The sequence below is a fragment of the Athene noctua genome, chromosome 5 (genome assembly GCF_965140245.1).
Source record: "Athene noctua chromosome 5, bAthNoc1.hap1.1, whole genome shotgun sequence".
Classification (NCBI taxonomy): Eukaryota; Metazoa; Chordata; class Aves; order Strigiformes; family Strigidae; genus Athene; species Athene noctua.
Genome location: NC_134041.1, coordinates 24,595,117 through 24,619,454, shown reverse-complemented (window position 1 = coordinate 24,619,454; position 24,338 = coordinate 24,595,117). Strand labels below are relative to the sequence as shown.

The 24,338-nt window shown below is 36.4% G+C and overlaps 1 protein-coding gene across 3 annotated transcripts in view; it reads left to right on the top strand.

The window, feature by feature from the left end:
• Positions 1 to 20,304, top strand: part of CAMSAP2 (calmodulin regulated spectrin associated protein family member 2) — a 90,647-nt gene extending 70,343 nt beyond the window's left edge. For 2 of the 3 annotated variants that reach the window (XM_074906746.1, XM_074906745.1), the window contains 11 exons: positions 840 to 933; positions 3,138 to 3,150; positions 5,076 to 5,097; positions 5,603 to 5,672; positions 6,212 to 8,420; positions 9,467 to 9,603; positions 10,151 to 10,371; positions 11,441 to 11,513; positions 13,556 to 13,671; positions 15,393 to 15,511; positions 17,020 to 20,304. In XM_074906746.1, the coding sequence (XP_074762847.1) occupies positions 840 to 933; positions 3,138 to 3,150; positions 5,076 to 5,097; positions 5,603 to 5,672; positions 6,212 to 8,420; positions 9,467 to 9,603; positions 10,151 to 10,371; positions 11,441 to 11,513; positions 13,556 to 13,671; positions 15,393 to 15,511; positions 17,020 to 17,325 (3,380 nt within the window). In that variant the 3' untranslated portion in view covers positions 17,326 to 20,304. Of the gene's footprint in view, positions 1 to 839; positions 934 to 3,137; positions 3,151 to 5,026; positions 5,098 to 5,602; positions 5,673 to 6,211; positions 8,421 to 9,466; positions 9,604 to 10,150; positions 10,372 to 11,440; positions 11,514 to 13,555; positions 13,672 to 15,392; positions 15,512 to 17,019 lie in introns of all 3 variants that reach the window. The other variant, XM_074906744.1, reaches the window with a different exon arrangement.
• Positions 20,305 to 24,338: the final 4,034 nt, after the last annotated feature.

Genomic DNA, 24,338 nt, shown 5'->3' with positions numbered 1-24,338 from the left:
CTGTTACCAAAAACTCATTTAAATTGTTGTGGTATAATCACTTGCAAATTTTCCTGACCTAAATAAGCCTAGAATCCATGTATGCTCATGCAGGGATCACAAACATAATGAGCCAAGAACAAAATTTAGCCTGAAGAATAGAGAAGATACCAAGAGGAAGGAACATAAATCTGGGGAAAGTGGACAGATAGTTAATTGTAAAAATACATTTTGTACCTGGATGCAAGGGCACAGACTTCCATCAGTAAATTCTTATATTTAAAAATCCACCTTTCTAGTAGATCTTGAGATCTGTTAACGATTAGAGTCTCAGTGTAGTGCTGTTCTTCTCTCTGAGAACTAGGAAGAATTTTTCATTGAGTGGCTTGTGTATCTTTTTTTCATTTGTATGCTTTTATAGCACATACAAATCTGATTTAAATCTTTTAAATATTGCTCACTAATTTAGGATATGACCAAAATACTATTTTCTAGCTGAAAAGTCAGCCTAAGGGTTTTGGAAGAAATTTTTTATTAGGAAAATTTCTTCCAGAAAAAGAATGTTTTTATTTTAAAATCCTTGTTTTCAATTTTATGGCTCTCTTTCTGTATTTTATCTTTATTATTCTTCCCTTGCCTTTTCTAGTAATTTTTGTCATTCTCCATTTCCTTAATTAGTGCCAATACGTGAACTTTGGAGGTGGTAAAGATGAAAGGAAGTGACTGGGTTTTAATCTAAATAATGGGACCAATGAGAATTCTTTAAATCTTTGGAAATCATTATTTCAGACAGCTTTTCTATTATTCTATTTTAACTGAATACTAAACTATAATTACCTGAGCTTTGTTCCTCCTGGCAGCTGAACATGCAAAAGATGCAGCTTCTGCTCACAGCTTGAATGCTAACAGAAGAAATTATGTGGATGGCCCATCTGGTTCTGAATTCGTAGCCAGGTAATGTCAGAGAATCAGTAGTACTGTTTTGCAATCTTTTCCTTTCTATTCAAAATCTATCACAGTTTTTATTTAGTTTTGTTGCCTTTTTGCAATGCTCAAGGATTGAGTTACCAAATATAATCTGTAGAATTTTGTGGAAGATCCCATAGTTTAGCTACTTCCCTTGTTGTCCCGTTGCATGGCAGGCAACATGTTCATGTTTGTCACTTGGACGGCGTGCTGTTGTCTTACCAGTTTCCAAAACGACCCTTACCGTTCAGCAGAGAAGTGTCACATGGCCTTCTTGTCCTCTTCAGTTTCATATGGTGCTGCTGACCCAAGTCTGCTCTGAAAGAACTCTTTTTCTGGAATTCACAGCAAATTTTCCAAAAAAGGTTTAAAAAAAATGTAAACTAAGGTAACAGCAAGAAAACTGTTGAGTCGTGGTTTCAGTTTGGTCTGATTATGGTTCTTAAGTACCATGAAGGTTAAATAGGTAAAAGAAAATACTTATGATGCACTTCTAATGCTTCTTGTGAGCAGCAAGAATGGAAAGCTAACTGCTTTGTTAAATATGGTTTGCATTATTTGTATTTTTTGTAGATATGTGTAAAATTATATTTAGCATTACTATTATAGATTTGGAAACAATATTAAAACATCCTGTTTCCTTTGTGTTCTCTTGCTGATCAAACATTTAATTCATTTCTCAGGGGAGCTCTCTTACAGCTACCTGAGAGGAGGTAGTGAGGTGGGTGTTGGTCTCTTTGCCCAAGTAACAAGCGATGGGACAAGAGACAACAGCCTCAAGTTGTACCAGGGGACGTTTAGATTGGATATTAAGAAAATACATTCACTGAAAGGGTTGTCAGTCATTGGAACAGGCTACCCAGGGAAGTGGTGGAGTCGTCATCCCTGGAGGTATTTAAAAGATGTCTAGACATGGCACTTAGGGATGTGGTTTAGTGGTGGACTTGACAGTGCTAGGTTTACAGTTGAACTCAATGATCTTAAAGGCCTTTTCCAACCTAAACGGCTTTATGATAGGAGAGAGAAATTACACATTATGCCTTCTTTTTATTCTTTGGCAGGATAGAGAAAGCCTTCCAGTGATCTGATCTGAACATAGTGGATGAGGTGTAACATTGCATTGTATTTATGATTTGGGTGCAAAGGTTTATTTTGTCTGAACTGACACAGAGGAGAAGAATAAAATTACCATTTCAATTGGATATTCAGCAAATTGTTGATTGCCAACCTAGCTAATCCTGTTCAGCCTTTTTTGTTGTTTTGGATGGGGTTAGAGGATGGGGGGGGGGGGTGGGGATGGGTTTGGTTGATTTGGGGTTTTGGGGTTTTTTAGCATTTATGAATCTATGCTGAGTTTAATCAGGGAGTAATATTTCTTACTACCATTAAATGCTGTGATTCCGAATCTTTTCCTCTGTGTATCTGAAGTGTTTCCCTTGTAGACAATGAAGTTATTTTAGTGTAAACTGAGCATATAAACCAGGAGAACAAGAAACAGTAGTTTTGAAGTCTCTTTTGGAACAGGGATTCCCAAGGCTATTCGCACCTTGCAAAATCACTGCAAGCAGTACAACAAAGGGCTTGTAGCTATGACTGTCCTACAGAACAAAGGTTTGAGGTAAAAATCACTATTTGTATGTGGCTTCCAACCTGATGTTCCCCTTTTAGAGCCCTTCATGAACAAAACTTCAGTGGCTTATCTTTTAGTTCTATGAAGACAGTTAAAACATATGTCAGTTACACTTAAAAACAAATTAGACTGAAGAATCACAGAGTTCTGTGCCATACTTATTCTTGTGCTGTAGCGATCACTCTGGAGATTTTCTTTAAACGTAAAAAAAGTTAGTAGATGTGTACTGGACACCACCACAGGAGAAGCCTATCTGTAGCCTTGACTGTGTTTAAAAAAAAAAAAAAAAACCAAAAAAAAACAAACAAAAAAAACCCCCACCCACCACTAAAGTCATTAACCATGTGTTTATCCCTGCTCTGACAAATTCTTTTAGTAACATAGTATCTTTTTCATCCAAATAAATCTACCTTTTCTCAAAGGGTATACATTTTGTCTGTGTGGATGGTTTTTGGCCTCTAAACAGAAGAGGACTGATTGGAATTTTTATGATAAGCATCTAAATTCAATTCCTAAACACTTACAAAAGCCTATAAGCTTCTTAGTGCCATTACCACTCCAGATTTAACTATCCAGTCTGTAAACTGACACTAACGTGTTTTGTAATATTGCTCATGTTTCCTGACAGGTGTTCAGAGATATAATAAAAAAATCATTGTGAACCCCTTACGGGTGGTGGATTACATATTGAACTAGCTCATCACAACACTGTTTTAGTGTCTTTACAAGTGATGGATATGGTTTTGTATTGGAGTATTAGGAGAGCCATCCATGAGTAATAGAAAGACCCTTATCTTTCCTCATAAACCAGTGTACTTGATTCAACTTGATTGTAGTTCACTGCATTGTAGGACAAAGGAGGAGCCTAAGAAATTATTTCAGATGGTAGGACTCTTAACACACAGGCTGCAGGTTCCCTGGCAGAAAAGACCTGACTGCAAAACGTTGTGGTCCTGGCCTTCCTGCTTGTCCTGACTCCGTGTTCCTTCCCCCTTGAGTGTTTAACATTGTCATTTCGGTGCACAAAGACAGAAAAAACTAATCCAGTTGGAAAAAGTGAATGTTGGCTTAGCTTGTTGAAATGACTCAGAGGATGGGATGGAGAGCCAGATCCATTGCAGAGGAGGGAGTGGGACTGTAGCAGCAAGCAGTTACAATGTCTGAGGTTGCCATGGAACCACAGTCATGGTGCCAAAATCAGACTTTTCGTGAAGGAAAATTAAGTGTATAGATTTTCTTTATGGTACCAAATTTTCACAGCTGCTGGATGAAAATCTGAAAGCATGATTTTCATTTAAGACAACTTACAGACATTATGATTTTTAAATTTTCACAGAAATCTCAAATGCCATTTAAAACAGATGTCATGTAGCTAGTGTGTAGTGTTATTAACGTAAAAAATCAGGAATTTATGAGAACCTATTTTGAATAATAAAACATATACTTAGGAAAGATGTTTTTGTAGATTATAAAACAACAATATTTTTCTTAAATTGATGTGAATATCCTTCACACAAATGTTATTTAGAAACAGTTCTGCAGCATACGGTGTATAAACTGTAAAAGCACTAAACAAATATTTTGAAAATGACAGATTTAAGAAAGAGAGTTTGGGAGTGTGCTTTTCAACTCAGTGAACAAAATTAAAAACATGAAAAGATTTAATCCAGCGTGTTTTTGAAGTCTGTTGTCTTTAGAAGTGTTTTACATACAAATGCATGCATCTTTATGCATGTCTTTGTTCTGATCCTGAAGAAGCACCTTGATCAAAACACTGAATTAGGTTAATCCTACTCCAGATTATTACAGATATTACAGACTTTTCTCTATGAACCAAAAAAAAGTATCTGTTGTAAGTAGAAACAGAGGAAATCTTTGTCATTATTGTTTCAGTAGTGAATATATTTTATTATATTTATAAAGTCACGTCTATCACAAAATCTTCTTTATCCGCTTCTAGTGCATATTGCAGTCCAGACACAAAGTAGAAGTTTCAGACTAAGCAGCTGAAAAGAGATGCATGAAAAGTATGTGATATTCACTGCAATAACTTAGGTTTGAGGCCAGCAGGAACTGCCTCATTTTGTTCATGCTTATGTTTGTGTTCTTTGTTAAAATCAAACCTAAAAATAAGAACCTTCTAATAATGACATTTATGTGAAATAAATCAGGAGACAAGTGTGTTAAAAGTAACGCTGCTCTGTGGCCCTTTGTGTAGGATAAATACCCTTTTTACTTTTTGGTCTATCTGCATTAGGTCCAGTTAAAGTAACAACTGTGTTCTCTTCTTAGTTAATAAATTAGTATTTCAAGAAGATAATTACACCTCACTCTTCCCTGTCACAAAAAATAAATCTGTTTTTGTGTTGGCCCAGGACATAAAGCCTGGTTGCCCTTTTGTAACGTGGCTGTTGACGTATTACTTGTAACTTAATTTCTCTTGCTTTATAGATTGGAAAGTCCAACTTATACACCATCTCACCAACTGCATACACCCCAGCAGCCTTATTCATCTGTTCCAGGTAACAATTTACAAATGGGTGGAAGAAGCAGTGAGACAAGGTGTTGTCTTCTGAGTAAATTGCTATCTTGCTTATATTTATTCAAATGTTATTTATGCAGAAATTACTAGGAGAGCTTTACATGAAAGGCCAATGAATGAGTTCTGAAATTTGTAAAATGTATAAATGGGAAGTTTGTGTTTGTACCTCTTGTGTATATTTTTTAAATTTGACTTCTGTTTTGATTATGTGGAATATGGCTTACAACAAGTATTTGTAGTATATTTAAGTAGCATTTGTAGAATATTTTATTCAATAGTAAATTCTTAGAGGGATGAGGGGTATAATATATATTCAGGATGAAATTGACTCAGTTGCTCTACTTGTATTCTCAATATAAAACCACTTTTTTTGCTGTTGTAGTGTTCTAAGTAGTGAAGCAAACTAACTTGTTAAAGCAACAGCAGATTATGTTAAAATAATTTTTCATAGCAGTTACCTTGGTTTCTATTTTAATTTCACTTAGGAGTCATCAGAAGGTCCACATCAATGTCTTATGTAGATGGGTATGTAGGGACATGGCCCAAAGAAAAAAGGTAAGTAGTCTTACTGTACAACTTGGTTAAAAAATTATTATTTATTTATCATAAATAGTAATATGCTCCATTATAGTTTGGATTTTCAGAATCCTGTAATAAGAATTCTTATAAGTGACTTGCAAAATTACAAAGAGAAAACTGTATCATGGATTAAGAACTTGGTAATCGGAAACAAACTTCAGAAATACATGATCTCTTTTTTACATTGAAATGATGTATATTTGAGATTTGAATTGTTGGCATTAAATATGTTCACATTTACTTATCACGATCAATTAAACGTGTAAGAGTGACATGGCTAATGAGCTCAGTATCATTGAAACTTGTATTATTTTGTAGATAGTAAGAACAATCAGGCTGAATTTTTTGTTTTACTGAACATATATATATATATTTTTGAAGCTAGGTAAAATACAGTACGTCTAACAGCGCCTTTAATACTATAATCTTAAAGTAATTTAAAAACCAAATGTGAATATTTCATCATTATTAATGATGAGTTGCTCGGTTATTACCTTTATTCTAATCTCTATTAGGTCATCATTACATGGAGTTTCATTTGACATTTCTTTTGACAAAGAAAAAAGCATTCCAGTATCTACTCCAAACAGAGGAATTACTAGATCTGTGAGCAATGAAGGCCTTACACTAAACATCAACCGTATGCCAAAACATATTAGAAAAAATCTGTCCTTCAAACCAGTAAATGGAGAAGAGGAAAATCAAGATATTGAAGAGGAAAAGGACACGATAGCTCATAAAGACACGAAAGCCAATCAGTCACTTAACACAAATCACAAAAATGCCAATGAGAGCAGCCACTACAGGTTTCCAAATGAAGCTTTGCAAAACAGGGCAGTTCTGGATGATTTTGGCAATCAGATTGAAACACCAAGCATTGAAGAGGCTTTGCAGATAATTCATGACACTGAAAAATCTCCCAGAGTTATCCAACCAGACCAAATTACAAATGGGTTCTTTCTTCACAATCAGGAACTGAGCATCTTGAATTCAAACATTAAACCAAATCAGTCTACCCCTGATACAATTACAGACACAAAAGGTGCTCTAAGTCCCGTGACTGACAATACAGAAGTAGATACTGGAATACATGTCCCTTCAGAAGATATTCCAGAGACAATGGATGAGGATTCTTCTTTGAGAGATTATACTGTAAGCATGGACTCTGACATGGAAGAACCATCTAAATTTCTTCAGGATTATGACATGCGAGCTAGCAATCACAGAGATCAATTAAGCCCATGTCCCAGCTCAGTAAGTACTAAATCACAGGCAGGCAGCAGTGCTTCTTCAAGTTCAGGGGTTAAAATGACTAGTTTTGCAGAGCAGAAATTCAGGAAGTTGAATCACACAGATAGTAGAAGCAGTGGAAGCAGTTCTCAGAAAACCACACCAGAAGGTTCTGAACTCAACATCCCTCATGTGGTTGCTTGGAATCATATTCCTGAGGAGGCATCTGTTCCTCAAGGAAGAGACACTACACAGTTACTAGCTTCTGAAATGGTACATCTTAGGATGAAGTTAGAAGAAAAGAGGCGAGCCATTGAAGCACAGAAGAAGAAAGTTGAAGCTGCATTCACGAAGCAGCGGCAGAAAATGGGAAGAACAGCATTTCTTAATGTTGTGAAAAAGAAAGGTGATGGAGTATCACCTCTCCGAGAAGAAGCAGCAGGAGCTGAAGATGAGAAGGTATTCACTGACAGTAATCGGTTGAAAGAAAAAGAAACTCAAAAATGCGATGAACAAACTAGTAAGATTTCAGAATTAATAAAAGAAAACCCTGAAAATTCTCACAGCAAATGGCTAAAATCTCCTGCTACTCCTATGGATGCTGAAAAGCACTGGAATTTAGCAAGCCCCTCAGAAGAAAATTTTAATGAAGGAGATATCTTGGAATATACAAAATCTATTGAGAAACTAAATTCTTCCCTACACTTTCTACAACAAGAAATGCAACGTCTATCCCTTCAACAGGAGATGCTGATGCAGATGAGAGAGCAACAGGCTTGGGTTATTTCTCCTCCTCAGCCTTCTCCTCAGAAGCAGATTCGGGACTTTAAGTCTTCATCAAGGCACATGGGAACCCCATCTCCCATTGCACCTTTCTCACAGGAATCTCCTCGCTCTACACATCAATCTCCACAGTCTTCCAACAAGAAGAATGCCTCTTTTCACATTAAAATGCAAAGGACTCCTAGGCCAAATGAGCTGAAAATAACACCTCTAAATCGTACCTTGACCGCCCCGCGGTCTGTGGATAGTCTACCCCGATTGAGGAGGTTTTCTCCAAGTCAGGTTCCCATTCAGACTAGATCATTTGTTTGCTTTGGAGATGATGGTGAACATACAGGTGAACCTCAGTTAAGGGGAAATCTTTTGAAGGAAGTCAAGCCTACAGAAGAGATAACAAAAGAAGGACCAAAATTGCTGAAACAGTGTGAACAGAAGTTGGAGGAAAAGGAGATTAAGCCTATTGAATCTAATGTTTCTGAAGTATTATCTCAGCCTATCACAGAAACTGTATGCCTCACCCCAAATGAAGATCAACTAAGTCAACCAATTTTACCAACACCAGCTCCCAAAACAGCTAACTTAATTGAAGTTTCCCTATCAGATTTGAAGCCACCAGAAAAAAATGAAGTATCTGTTGAGAAGTATGAAGGTGAGAGTGATAAAGAACAGTTTGAGGATGACCAGAAAGTGTGTTGTGGATTCTTTTTTAAGGTAAGAGAACTAGTGGATGTGTATGACTGCTATTAAGCTTCCTTTGATAGGGAACTTCTTAATTCAGATATGGATTTCAGTGATGACTTCCCATTGAAGTCAAAGCAGATGGTTCTGCAACTCTGAATGTGCAAGCATGTGTTTTGCACTTGATGGTCATAAGAGTGGTGAGATTCTACCATACTGCAGTTCTGAACATGCCAGAGTATCCTTTCCCATGCACAGTTGTGGAAAAGTGCTTGGAGTTTTTGGTGAGGAAGATGCATGCTGAATGTAGATTTATTTTTAACATAAGCTTTGGTGACCTTAATTAAGCATGCTCATATCTCACCCTCACTTCCCCATCCCACCCCCAAAATTGAACTAAAAGTTTTTGAAGTACATAATAGCCTGCATTTTTTAAAATGCTGAGTGTTTCTGAGTTGCACTTCAGAGAGTCCTTTTTCCTCTCTTGGCTGGCTAAGTATAGTCTTCTGATACTCCCTTTTGAAATTGTTTTTCAGGAGCACTTCGTGTTGTTTTATTAGAGAGTTATATTCAAACAGGCTTTTAACTATAACGCACATTGTAAGAGAGTGGTAGACACTGAAAGCCATCAAGATTTTGAATTTCCATCTTGGAATATCTTATCGCATGTATCTGAGATCTGCCTTGCTTGTCTGGAAGCAGTCGTCAGTTCTAACAAAACACCTGGCTTGATCAGCAGAGGTCACTTCTATATGCTTCAAAGCTATTGCTTTGTGTGATAAATTAACTTCATCTCCATACACGTAGAATCTTCCAAAGCTGAACACTGAAGTTTATGCAGTGTGGGATCTGACTCTAAACTAAAATTTTTCACTTACCAAGTTTTGTCATATCAGTGTTGAATTTTGTTAGGAAGGAAAAAAAATCATTTATGAAAAGTTGAAATACTGCAAAAGTATGTTAGGATATTGCAACCCAGCATACAGAATGAAGTGTCTAATGACTTGGCAAAATCAGTTGCTGAATTCAGAGATCTTGATATTTTTGGGTCCTTTTCCTTCAAATACTGTTGCTGCTAGGATGATCAAAAGGCAGAAAATGATATGGCAATGAAACGAGCAGCGTTATTGGAGAAGCGTTTGAGAAGGGAAAGAGAGACTCTGCTTCGAAAGCAGCAGCTGGAAGCAGAACTAGAACACAAAAAAGAAGAGACAAGGTAAAATTACATGTCCTGATCCAAATGATCAGTAACAGTGAACGTAAAAATGTCTGGTTTAGTTAAAAGTGTAACTTCCATGTCAAAAAACCTGCATCTTAATATCCAAGATATTTAATCTTGGAGCCAGATGTGCTGAGGAACCCAGCTGAAGACACATGCCAGCTGGTCCTGCCAAATCAGCAGGTGGTATCAGTCTGTAGCTCAGACTCAACATACGAACCCTGCCAACATGAGTAAAGCTCCTCAGGGCACTGCCCTGCCCTGATTTTCTGAGGGAGAGCGTAACACTTTGGGCTTCTTTCTGCACAAATGCACAATGCTCACTCGGTGCAGCAGTCAAGCTAATAAACATTTTGATTTTACTAGTAGCAGTATCCCAAAAAGTTTAAACTGTCTGAAAATTGTAAAAATATGCAAGTTCCTCTTACTGATGTCCAAGAAGTAAAGTTCCAAAAATCTGATGCCTGTGTTGTCCTCACTGTGCTAGCTAAAACTGCTAATTTGGAAAGTTATTACTGCTGAATTTATTTGGTAATTTTTTTAGACGCAAAACAGAAGAAGAACGTCAGAAGAAGGAGGATGAACGAGCACGGAGGGAATTTATTAAGCAGGAATATATGAGAAGGAAACAATTAAAGCTTATGGAAGAAATGGATACAGTCATAAAGCCACGTTCCCTTTCCATCAAACAAAAAAAGCCACGTCCAAAATCTATTCATAGAGATCATATTGAATCACCTAAGACACCAATCAAAGGTCCACCAGGTAACAAGTGTTCATGTGGAAAAGGAGTCTGTTCATGCTAAAACACCAGCTTGGTTTTTCGTACTAACAAGCACGTGCATTTATTAGGGTCTTGTGCTAAATTGAAACTGCACATGACCAAACTGGAAAGCAAAATTTGCCACTAGGAATGAAAAGATGAGTATCACTTACCTGCTATGCATGCATGCATATATCAACAAACAAAAAGGTTAACTGTATGAAAAAGCAGTGGAAGCACCAATGTGTGTGGCAAGTTTCATACATACCCATGTATTCTTCACTAATCTCTTGTTGCACCTGTAGAGCTAAGAATGGATAAAAGTTGGGAGATAAGAGATCCATAAATAAAATGGTGATTATAAGGTGAGAGTACTTCAACTCCCGCTTAATACAGACGTAATTAAAATTAAAAAGTTACTTCTATATTTCATGGTTTTTTCTATTTCACTCACTTACCTACTGCTTGTATATTTATTAACATAGCAGCACTAATCATGTGGAACAATTTAGCATTCTTTTAGATATCACATAACTGCAGAAATGATTGGAAGATGTATTGCCAATTTACAATTAGAAAAAAGTAACCAGACTGCTCAGTGATCCTTTTTGTTACAGCATCGTATTGCCTTGTTATTCTGCTGCATTTTCTCTAGCTGCTTCCCTCCATCTCCCATGTATTTCAAAGTATCCCCTTAACACTTTCCAAGAATCCATCCCAAGCTTTAAATTAAGTCTGTTACGCTCTCTTTCATGAGGACTTATTAACTTTGATTGCATTCTTTGATTTACCTGATACCAACATTCCTGTGTCCATGCTTCACATTAACGCTTAGTCTGAGACCATCCCAGGTGGCTGCAAATGGCTGGGTGTCAGCAAGCGTTTAGATGAAGTGCAGCACATATGCATGCAGGTATATCATGTATGGGTGTAAGAGTCTCATATATAAAAGCTCTTGCTGACTTTTTTATGCTGGTGTTGGGTCTAATGAACAGACTCTACTACTTGCATAGGTTTATAAGCCTTAACTTTGTTTTCATCCAGGTTCACAGCTTTATCGTGTTTTTTCAGTATCTAGTCTTTCATTGGCATCGCTGAATACAGGGGACAATGAGAGCGTGCAATCAGGCAAGAGAACACCAAGGTAAAGCTAAAATAACTGCTTTGTTTCATAAAGCTTGATAATCAGCTATGTAAAAAATTAGCATGAATTTTAGAGAGGTCATGTATATATTGTGTACTCGGAGAACAAGTATGTTTTTCTGATTTGAGATATTGATATTTTCTACTGTCAGGCATTAGGGACCTAAGCCATGATCATTTGTTTCATAAATTTTACCAAGTAAACCAGTTGGGCAGCTATAAATGAGGTCAAACTAAAATGCTATTCACATAGCCTCTTTAATTCACCTGCTTGATTTTAAGTCTCAGCTTGTGGATATTTTTTTAAACCTTTATTCTACATGCAGCTTAATAGCTTATTTTTTTAACATAGAAATTTATTTTCTGGTTTTTTTTTTTTCTCTTAGCAGTTATACAGGGAAGTATTAAATGTTTACTAGGACTTCAGCCTTTTCCAACCACCAGAATTTGTTGCATTAAAAATCACCTGAAAATGAAGTAAAAAGAGATAAAAATAACGAAAAAAGTCTTAATTTTATATACAAAATCTATATTATAATCCAGAGGAAAATTTGTTATTTTTGCATAACTACTTAATTTTATTCAGATAAGATTTTTTTGTATAGAGAAGAAAAAGGGAAGAAAAGCAAACCTACAAATAGGTTTTTGGGGTACCACATGTTACGATATCTCGTCATGTTTTTGTGGCCACAGTGCATTACTCGTGAACTGTGACATGCCTGCAGCTGGTTTCAGTTGGCTTTTCAATTTCCTTGATGACTTGAAAACTGACTGGATGATCTTCAAGGTCTTTTCCAACCTAGACAATTCTGTGATTCTGTGACTTTCTGTTTATTACATAAGAAACTTCAAGAAAATGATCCAAGTATCCTAATCTTGTGATTACAGTATCCTGATTTTATAATCTCTTTAAAATGATCAGTTTTAATTAAGAGCAGGATTTCTTCCAGACACGACATAGTTTATCTACACAGGCTTTACAGGATATGATGCCTACTGATGTAGTTTTAGTTGTGCAGTGCTGCGCTCTTCTTGTAATGAACAGTACATCTTTCTCTGGCTTATGATTTGGTTTATGGGGTTTGAGACTTTAAAATTCACTACAAATTGCTGAAAGTAACACCTGAAAGACTTTTTAGTATCTTTCCAGACCTATACTGTCACCTTTTCCTCACATCAGAATTGTCTTTTGATGATCACACTGAGTGAATTACACTGATACCTTTTGAGGTCTCCTTCATGCAGGTGCAAATCACAAAAGGTGATGGATATTACAAACTGAGTTTTCATCTATTGCTGATTTTACTGGAAGTTAGCGTGCAGATAAATGTTATTATAAAACCACTTTTTTTCCATATTCTGTGCTAGTAGTGCCTTTCTTTTCACTTAGAAAAGCTTTCAATCCAAGCTGAAAATTTGGCAGGCTTTTGCAGTAGCCACAATCAAAAAAACTTTTAAATTTCATTTAATAATGTAAGAAAACATGACAATCTTGCTTAGACCTTTAAATGCAAAACTATTCATGTCTGAGTGCAGACACAAGCTGAAGAATTAAAGCATTAGAAGTTACTGTTTGTGAAAACAAAAATTAGAAAATAGTTTTGCTGTCTTAATTGTTGGAATAAGTGTAAACTAACTAATTTTTTACTTCACATTCATCATTCCAACAAGAACTGGTTTGTTTGCTGCATGAGATAACATTGTTTTGCCAGTACCAATGTAAAAAGTAATCCAAACTACCACTCAGTAGTAATATTCCACAGCCTAGAATATCTGTTAGGTTTCTGTCCCCCAGATATAGCCCAAGAATTCACGAATGTCCACCTCATGTAACTACCAACTTCTTGCGTCACTCAGAATACTTTATACAGAATGTAAACTCAGTCATCCATTTCTTCTGTAAATATTGTGCATTTAGGTTTATAGTCTACAGTTCAAATAACTATGTTCTACCTTAATACAGTTTGCCTTCCTTGCATATTAGAAGGCTTCTCAGCTGAACATTGTGAATTTTTTTTAATAGATTTTAAAATTAATGTTTAGGTCTGAGTCTGTGGAAGGTTTCTTATCTCCAAGTCGCTGTGGTAGTCGTAATGGAGAAAAAGATTGGGAAAACGCATCTACAACTTCTTCAGTTGCCTCTGCTACAGAATACACAGGTCGGTGACAACAATATGCGGAAAAGTACCTGGCTATTAGTGGTTCTGTGCATGAAAAGTTTTCAAGTGTCTTTATTTGGTTTCCTAAAACTTGATTGAGGACGCTTTCATAGAAATGTTACTTTCACCTCCTTTAAAATAGATGGCAATAATACAAGGTTGAAATTTTAAATCCAAAATCAAAGTACTGACTCAGTGGAGTTTCTGACAACCAGAATAAACTGTAGTTAGTCTCAGAATGGCAAATGGGATCATGGATCACTGCACTTCAGTAGCCTCTCTAGCAAGGCAAGAAGAATTGAAATTTAAGCTCCATTTAGAACAGAGTTACAGAAAGCAAAAAGCAAATTGTAACAGGAAAAAATCTGCTTACTAATGTGAATTTAAATATTCTGCACCATTTGTTTCCAAACAGATCCTTTGTTGTTTATTAAAAACTTTACAATCTGACTTCTAATTCTTTATTATATTAAGAATCAAATAATAATGGTATCTTCATTCCTTTTCTCCAAATATACAGCACGTGATATTGCAGACCTTGCATCATCAGAACTGTAAAAGCTCCATTTTGTCCATTTAATAGCACTTTGATAGAGACTAAAATAACATTGGGTATTTTTGATAAACTTTTAGGGAGATCCAGTTTGATTGATGAGTCTGCATAGCTCACTCTGTGATGGCAAATGTTTGTTTTGAAAATCATCTTACCTCCTTTCCCCTGAAATGACTACAGTCTGGAAAGGCAAAGTGTTCATTCTGAAAATCAGAAAGTATTTACCTGTTTTTAAATTGTGACACTTCAGTCAGTCTGTGCAACATGCAGGTCAACTTTAATTACAGGAGGGATAGTGAGACACTGCCTGGGTGTCTTGCTGAGTTTTCTCATGAAGACCCATAGTACTGAAGATCATCTTTTCATGATCATCAGCATAGAGAGTATTTTTAAATGAAGGAATATACGATTCCTAGGCTTTTTTCGTGTTTTAATATCTTCACTCTATCAGTCAGATTTCATACAGCTTTTTTGTGTTGATTCTAGGCTTTTTTTACAAAGCATGGACAAACTGAAATCTAATCTTAAATTTGGTAATTGCTTGTATATTACGTTCCCTTCTAAGACTCAGAATTGATACTTAAATGTTGTTTTTTTCAAATGGTTTTGAAACAAGTACACGTGTATTTCAGAAATTAAACCGAGGAGATTTGTCCTTAAGCCAGATGAATCAAGTCTTTTTACAGACAGAATAACCTGATAAGTGTCAGGCCAGATCTTTTATCCTGGTTTTGGGTAAAACTTACTTAGAATTCCAAGGTGGACAGGCTGCAGTTACTCTAAGCACTGCTTCAGCTTCATTGTTATACCTCTCACCCTTGAAATCACAGGTGTAGGTGAAGAAAAAGAATTTTCTCCCTCCCGGACAACTGAAATTGCAAAATGTTTTGTTGTTCATAGAAAATGTCCTCTGAGAGAAGATACATTTACCAAGACTGCCAATAATAATGACTTAGTAATGAAAGACACATTTGTAAGCAAATTCAGTACAGTTGCATGACATTTTACTGGTTTGTGAAATTTGTGGTCTCTAGACTAATTCTATTTTACTCTTGGATTTGTATTTTTATGCATGCAAAACAGCCATACCAAAAGTGCTTCACAGCATTTAAAGTAACTATGTCGGCTTATTCATTAGCTTAGCTGATTTGTCATTGCTCTTCCATAGGACCAAAGCTCTTCAAAGAACCCAGTGCTAAATCCAATAAGTATATCATTCAGAATGCGCTGGCACATTGCTGCTTGGCTGGAAAAGTAAATGAAGGACAAAAGAAAAAGATACTGGAGGTAAGGGTATTTTTCCCCTAAAAACAAACACCTAAGTCCAACCCACAGTCAGGCGTTAGGAAGATACTCAAGTATAAACGCAAATATCAAAAGGAATCTTCTAAGTTTATGCCACCTCTTACTGAAAGGCTTGAGTAACTTCTGTGACTTGCTTCTTGTGTAGACAAAAAGGTTCTCTAGTACTGTAGAAACAATAGCTGTCACCTTGTGCATGCAGCACAGGAAGCTGAATTAATCAGCATGTTAATTAATAGTCACTGTTTGTTTAATGTGGGAACTTCAGTATGTAGACTGATAACTGTCTCACAAACTTGTTTTCCCTAACATGAAAATTACCCATCTTATACATACAGATCTTTGTACTGGGACCTTTAGAACTAAGACATAGCTCTCTCATGAACAGAAAGAACTGAAATACACCCCCACTAGGCTTTTCTCCAGTTTCCAAGTGGTAGGGCAAATTCAAGACTTTTTACTTTAGAAAGGTGCCCTCCAGCCTTTTCTCTTAGGCTAGTATAAACCTTCCTGAAGGTGCACAAATATTGTAAGGGTAAGAACTCGGGGACCAGTGTGTTTCCATGCAAAAGGAGTAACACGGAGTCTGAAGGTTGAGAGTAACGGGACTGTTTCTTTTATCAACTGTGACAAATTTGACACATTAAATAGACCAAAGAACACAGGTACTTGGAATCTGGATTTAATTCCTTTCCCAGAACACATTTCACTACAGTATTTCTTGCCCTTTCTTCTCTTCGTAAGTCTTCTGCATTCATGTTTAGATGCTGCCTTCTCTGTCTTTCCAGCTCCTTTTAGGAAATAACAAGTGAGAAAGACAGCCTCTTTCAAGTAACTGGGAGTATAATAACCTCCAGAAATCCCAGGAAAAGAACAACTGTAAAAAAGTAATGCTTAACTCTAGGGTGCAGCATACGTCACTTAGTAGAAGCTGTACATGTTCAGGGCACGTGTCCTGTAGAAGCTGTGTTGGGTGGAATCGGAATTTAAGATTTAATCTAATAAAGAACTTTTGCTTAATACACTTCAATTGATTTTATGGTTTGACCAAACTTGAATGGATTTAGGGAGGACTGAAACCCTGTTTTAGCACTGGGAGATCTTTAAGGCACATCTAGACAGATCTAAATTTCCTGTTCTCAAACTTGAAACTATTAAACCTGCTTGATGAAATGGATCAAAGAATTTTTATTTGGCCTACAAAAAATTTGTTAGGATGTCTGTTCTGGAGGTATGACTAAACAAATACAGCTGAAATTCTCTAAATGAGTAAGGTTTTGCTTGAGAAAGATAGCTACCTTATCAAAATTCAGCTAGATGAAGCTTAGCAAATTCTAATGATTGAAAATAAAGTCTTTTAGTGGACAGTGTTAGACATAAGTTTCAGCTCTGGTAGAAAACAAATTCAAAATGACAATCCAATGATTTTTAATGTTTTCTAACTACAAGGCAATATTCATATTGTGAATCTTTTTTCTTTCTTTCTTTTAAAGGAAATGGAAAAATCCGATGCCAATAATTTCTTAATCTTGTTCCGGGATTCAGGCTGCCAGTTCAGATCTCTATATACATACTGCCCTGATACTGAAGAAATCAATAAATTAACGGGAATAGGTCCCAAATCTATCACAAAGAAAATGATAGAGGGACTGTATAAATACAACTCCGACAGGAAGCAATTTAGCCACATACCTGCTAAAACTTTGTCTGCCAGTGTTGATGCAATTACCATTCACAGCCATTTGTGGCAAACCAAGAGACCAGTAACTCCTAAGAAACTTTTACCCACCAAGGCATAGTAGATGGGGAAAAAAAATTGCTTCAGACAATTGTGATAAACTTGCACTTCATCTTTACTGCCTATAGGAAATAGATTTTTAGTTGCCAACAAGACTCAGAACTTAAAACTGGACACCAAGTTCTATTATAATGTCCAACTGGAATGTAAACACAGTGTTTAGGAGTGCAAAAAATTATCGCTTAGGTGAATAATTGAGTGATTTCAGAAATGTTTGACTTGTGTGGAGATTTGTATGTGCTAATACAATATATAGAGTATTATTTGCTCTGTATTTTGATTAGATACACTGAAGCACTGAATGTTCCTTTTTAGTGACTCAAACTACATTTTTTTTTACATCTGTTGCCTTATATGTTTGTATTTGTGCTTGTCTTGAAATATTTTTTCTTTCACTAAAGAAATATTTCTTAATATTCTCAATACCATTGAACTTTGCATACTGACTTAAAGACTAAATGATAATGCATGTCACTGAAGAACAGCTGAATGGGTCTGTTCTGCAAGATCCTTATTGTGTGCTATAACAAAATCAAGATTCTTTCCCCCGAGTATTTATTATTCTTTTTCAGATCAATAATACTGATTTGCTTATAGACTAAACAGTGAAGGAAAAACCTTTGAACTGCTTGAAGTTTCCTTCAAATGAGCTATTTAACAACTCAGGGTATAGTTAGGTGATGTGATTACTCCTGTTTCAGTAAGTTACCATCTGAGATGTAGTGACTGACCATGTGCATGTTTGTAATACCATTAAAATGCAAAGTACAAAGATTTGGTAGACCTCTAAAACAGTTCAAGCAAATGTGCATTATTATGCATTGTTCCAGATTAAGAGCGAGCACACGGTCAGGTATTGCTTCTCTGAAGAAGAAATAGGAACCTGTGAAACATTCAGAACTAGATCCCTGATGTTTGCCTGACAGAACACTAAAAATATTCAGAAGAATCACAGAATTCACTAAGTCACAGATCTTTCAGAAGTCCTGTTATCTAATTCCCATTGATCTTAAGATCCAGGCCACTGTCTGTTCTTCCTGCCTTCAGATCCGCTAGCTCAGAGTGAAAGCAATTTTCTAGAGAATAGACATCTGATAAGAATTTTCAGTGTGTCTTAGTAAATTGTTTTTTGACACAGATTGTCAGTCTAACAGATTGTCTTGTGACACTGTGCCATATGTATTTAAAATCGCTAAAAAGCCTAAATGACATTTCAATCAATTTATAATATGACCATTTACAAAAAAAACAACTCCAGGCATATTTCAGTATTAGTTATAAAGGGCTGCGTTTTATTTCAAAACAGTGTTTGATTATTTTATAGATCACTATTCCGTTTCAGTGTTTGTTTCTCTTATGATTTGCTTTTAACGTAGCACTGTTCTGAAAAAAAAGAAACTACAAACTTGAAGCCTCCCCTAAATCTGTGGCTATTCTGACAGTGTACACCAGAGGATTTGTTGGGGGAAAAAAAATCTCATTCTCAGGAAAAGACTTGAATGATTTGTGATTCTGTTCTGTTTCAGTGTTGTGACAACTACATTAACATAAGACAGTATTGTGCTATAATTATGTAGTCCATTCTGTTTCATGGGGAGACTAAAACTATGTTCATATTTCTCTCATTAAACTGCTTTGAGAGAAACTATGCCTCACTACTATAATGTACTCATTTACTTATATAAAAGATGCACAGGAATGAGGTGTCATTAAGCAGTTTAGAACAGTACTTTTTTTAAATTATTATAAGGCCTTAGGCATCAACGCATCTGGATTATAAACATTTTCTCAAAAATGCTGTCTGTTTTACTGTAATTTATGTTCTTATGTATATTTGTTAAAACTGTAAAAAAAAAAACCAAAACACTTTAAAATACATGTTTAATATGTATGTGGCTCAAAACTATTTGTGGTTAGCTGATTCCTACTGTTTGCATGTATATCACCAGGATATGTAACTCTTATTCCAAGTGTATACATATTGTGTATATAGGATATAAATAGTATTAATAAGGGGGAAAGAGGGTTTGCACATTCTGCCTGTTAAGACAGTTCCTACAAATAGTATTGTAGGAACATCTTGAATAACAATATGAAACTGTGTATAATATACAGTGATTCAAGAAACCAGGAGGTTGGAATAATCTGATACACATATGGTGAACAACTTCAAAAGAAGTTTTATCATGGGAGGCTTTTTATTTCTAAAGTCTGTACTATGATTTAACTGAAGCTTTGCAACACCATGAAGACACACACATCAATCTAATCAAAGTGAACTTAAGTACATGACAGGAATTAATTTTAAATGTATCTGAATGTATTACAGAATTTACATTTGTCAACAGGTTAAAGATTTGTGCAATGTCTAAAAGTAGAATGTGAATAATGCAGTTGAAAATTTCAGTGCTCGCAGTATAAAGTTTTACTTAATACAGGAAAAGTAAAGGCAGATATGCTTTTCCTTTTTAAGCCTGCAAATTTTCTAATTACAGTGGATCTTTGGTTGGGATCATGTTTAAAAAAATAAAAAAGAAAAAAAAAAGGAAGCTTTCCATAAAGGCCAGTATTTATCACTGACCTTTTCAGAACACACTGGTGCTTTCATCAGGGGTATTATTATTGTTGCTATGACTGAATTGCCAAACTCTCGTCTTAGTTTTTGGAGCAAAATTTCATATTCTAACAGTCATAACAGCTACTGAAAATTTTTTTTTAATGTTAGTATGACTGTTAGTTTTTATTATTTGGCTGTTTAAAGCCAAATTCAGCTATTTAATTATGATTTAATGGGCACTCTTGAAAAATGTACAGTGTATTGTGTGCTTCTATGTCCACTTCTATGGAGCATAGCTTCCATATTTTTTCAAATGCTGTGCTGTAAAATATTGTCATTGCTACTTATGTGGTACAGTGTAGTTTTTTTCCTTTCATTTAAATAAAAGCATGGCACCAAAAGTACGCTTTTTGTTTTCTTGCTTACATCATATAAACTGAAACTATAAAAGTTTGCATAAATGTTTAAATCTTGTTTCTTCTCATATTTCAGCAACATAGAAATTGTAGGAAATAGGCACCATTTTTATTTCTCCTTTTGTTTGCCATTGTTTGTCTTTCACATGTAATTTAGCCTTCTGATGTTATCAGAGGAAGCCTATTGAAGAATTAGGCTTCTCATTTCATTCTTGAGGACAACATGGTGTTTACCCTGTGCTCTTCAGAAGTGAGTTTCACAATTAAAATTCAACTGATAAACTCCTGTACTCTGGTTAGCTTTCATTGTTCCAAAACCACAGAAATTTACCAGTCAGTGTAATAGGATTGCTTCAGAAGGGAAGGTTTTTAAGATGAACTGAAGACTTATCTTCAAGGCAGCTAATAAAAAATATTACTTTTAGTGAAATAACTTGTACTTGGTAGCGGTGCAGTCCTGAACAGAAATAGTATCCAAAAAATAAGGTTGCTTTTACAGATTTGTAAATTAGCAATCTTTTCCAGTCCAAATGATGCTATTTTTGTGGTTTTCTGATGTCCTGCTGGGCTACAGAGTACATGCAAGGACTTGCTGAAAGGGGACATGACATCACTGCACTGTCAGTAGGCAGACTGAGTTTGGGCTAACTTAGATAAAGAATCTCTAAATTTCAGAGCTATTCAGAGGGCAGCTGAAAGAATACAGAAAATCTGATAGTAGAGCTTTTAGTACTGAACTGAAAAAGTGGATGAAAACAAATAGCCTCCCCTCCTCCCCCCAAAACTGGTTATTTTTCAGCCAGCTCAATCGGTTCCCTGTATGGCATCACAAACAGGCTGACACAGGCAAGGAATTAGGTTGGAACACAAACACCCAGTTGCACCCAGTAAAGCTGTTTTTTCAGTGGCAAGCCCAGCTCAAAATTTTCATCTATAAACAGCCTTTGTACAGACAGGCTTTAGAACAGACTTAGCTTTCTCTGTCCTTCGAGAAGTAACACCATAGTTGAGAAATTTCAGATCACGCCCTGGTTAATTTGATAGATTATGACTGTACTGTGTGTCTGAATTTGTACATTTAAATTCAAGGGTAACACTGATGAACACTGGAGAGAACTGCCTTTGATAAGAAAAGCTAATAATAACTAAGATTTCATGAAAGGACAGAAAGCAGTAGAAAAGAGTTGAGTATTCCACTGAAAAATGTTATTTAAAGCTTTCTTCAGACTCTTGCTAAGCAATTAAGGACAACTGGATCTATAAAATACTTAGGAGTAAGTAATTTGTTACCCATTGACAAATTTGTTAAGCAACATGCTGAAATTTTTTTCATGTAAAATGTGTTTTTCAGTTAATGGTATGTGAACTTTATGGAGACATACAGTGTAATATCTATAGGCATTTTTATGTCACTGTTAATCTGTTGATAGAGCTTTGCAGGAAGACTAAAAGCTAATATGAAGCTTTCCGTCAAGGCAGCTCTGTCTTGTCCTTTCTACATCATCACTGATCTAAATGTCTGCATTACAAGACCTGGCAAGGCCCCACAAGCCTGCAATTACTTAAATTACCTCAAGCCAGATTATACTTTGGCTCAGTATTTTTCTTTAAGCTACCTGAAACTGGAGCTATGATGCTGACGTTAACAAGTCTCCTATAGATTATGCAAGGATTTTGCCGAATTGTTACCCCAAAGTTCTGGAAATCATTTCTTGAAATGAGTGAAAACTGTTTCCAGAAGTAATGTTTTAAAAAGAATGTCCTGGTAAACATAATATAAAATGTACAGAGTAGAACTTCTCTGCTTTAATGACTAAAAAGCAGACAGGCCCATTTCTGTGATGACAACACAAAGATGGTTTGCACGAACTGCTGGACGCCTCTGGCAGATCCTGTGCAGGGTTAGCACTGGGGAATAATTCTAAGAATGTATCCAGCCCCACTGACATTGTCTGTTGGCCACCTGCAACATCTGTAAAATAGCCACACAATTACTATTTTCTCTTCCAAAGTGTTCCAAGAACAGACTGCAATGCCCTGTCTTGTCACTAGGCAATGAAGAACTCCTCCTCTACTAATCCTGATTTTCAAGCTCTCTAAAGCCCACACCCTGCATCTTTTGCTATTCATGGGAGTTACCTTCTTTGCAATAATGACTAGGGAGTTCAAAGCAAGCCAAGTCCATCCCAAAGACATGGGATAAAAATGCCTGAGTAAAAAGTTACAGACAGCAGACAACAGGGTCTTCCATCTGCCAGTTCCTGATAGGCTGCTACTATGTAAATATTGAAGAGTAGTATAGTTGTCCTCCAAAGCAGGTTCATCAAGTAACGCTACCAATTCTTCCATACTTCTTCCTGAGGATGGATACTTGGTTCTTGAAATCTATTTCCAGCCTATAGGAATTTGCTACTTCCTTGTGAAAGGCCCAATATTCTGAGCAGGAAACGGAATAATTTTAAATCCAGAATTTACTCTTCCTTATGGGTCAATAACTGGGGAGTAGCTTTACCTTTCTTTCATCCTGAAACGCCCTCCAGAGATACAGCCTCAATGATTTGATCTCAGGACCTCCAGTGAAAACAACTATTCCACAAAAGAGGCAAACCACAGTAGCACCATCATGAGACTGAGATTAAATTCAAAAGACTATGTGTGTTTATCTAGTGTTTTGTAGATTAAACAAAGTTTTAAATGGACTTTTCTTATCCAAGTGTATGTTCAGCAAAGTTATGAACAAAGTTCATAGTTTTGTTCAGACAATTAAAGTCATCTTTTTCCACACTCCCTCTGATTTATCGTCTCCATTATATCATACGTATTGGGAAACAGTTTGGTTTCTATAATTCTGTTTTCTATTAATCAGTGCCTCCAAAGGCAAGTAAGCAACAAGTGATAGCTTTGTAAGTAAATGGAAGGATTCAGTGTTTTACTAGCGAATTGACCTTCTTGGGATGTAATGCTGGGACCTGTGTGGCAGGAGGAACCATCAAGTTCCACATTCCTTGCTCATCCCTGGCAGAGTCATGGCTGTGCAGCCAGGTAGAACGCCTCGCCTCATTGGACGGCCTTTGGGACATTTCTATGTATTCCTTTTCAGAAAGAACAGAGAGAGAATAACATGATTCTACTCTGCCCTGCAGCTGATCCTCAGCAAAAGTTCGCAAGCAGACTTGAACTCACTGTCGTTCTTAAGATTTTTAACAATCAGCGTGACAGAGAATCCAGTTCAGCTTCAGTTAAGTCCCTGACAACCTTCCCTGGACCTCTGATACATGGCACACATGCATAATTTTAAAAAATAAATAAATAACATTAGGTCTCTGCTACATTTTTTTGTCAGAAAACCATCATTGTCTTCATTTTGACACAGCCTGCCAACGCACTGCTGCATACACACTAGGTTTTTTTGTCCAAGTGCTATACTGGCATTTTAACATTATTTTCTGTATCTCATCTCACAGCTATGTTTAAACACACAGAAAGCATATTAGCTGTTCACCATGATAAATCTTAGATGCCATAATTTTCTGACAATTACAAAAACGCATTAAGTGTAATCAAATGTCAAATTATATATAAATACATCTTTATAAAATATAACGCATGCATACATAAAATTTCTGTAAAGAACGCATTCTTTTTTCAACAGTCTCGAGAAGCGGAAGACAGCAAAACCACACAAAAAACCCCGAGACTGCCGAGAAATAGAGCCGCACCTCACGCCGTAATTAAAGGTGTTGCCAACGAGCCATAAGCCCGCGCCGCGGGAGCGAAGGAAACGGGGTCGCGGCAGAGCGCGATGGCGGGCTGGCAATCTTCAGAAGGGGAAGAAGGCTCATCTGCTCTGTGTTTATGGTGTGATTTTGGGGGTACCTCGCAAAGCGCTGAGGCTAACAAGGATAACCGCGCGTGTGCCGAACGGCTCGGCACCGGAGCGAGGGGGGGAGCGGGCCGGGCAGCCGGTGGCACGGGGCCCCGCGGGGACAGCTCTTTGTGCGGGGGGACACCGCGCTGTTTATAAATTGTTCCCTCCCCGCC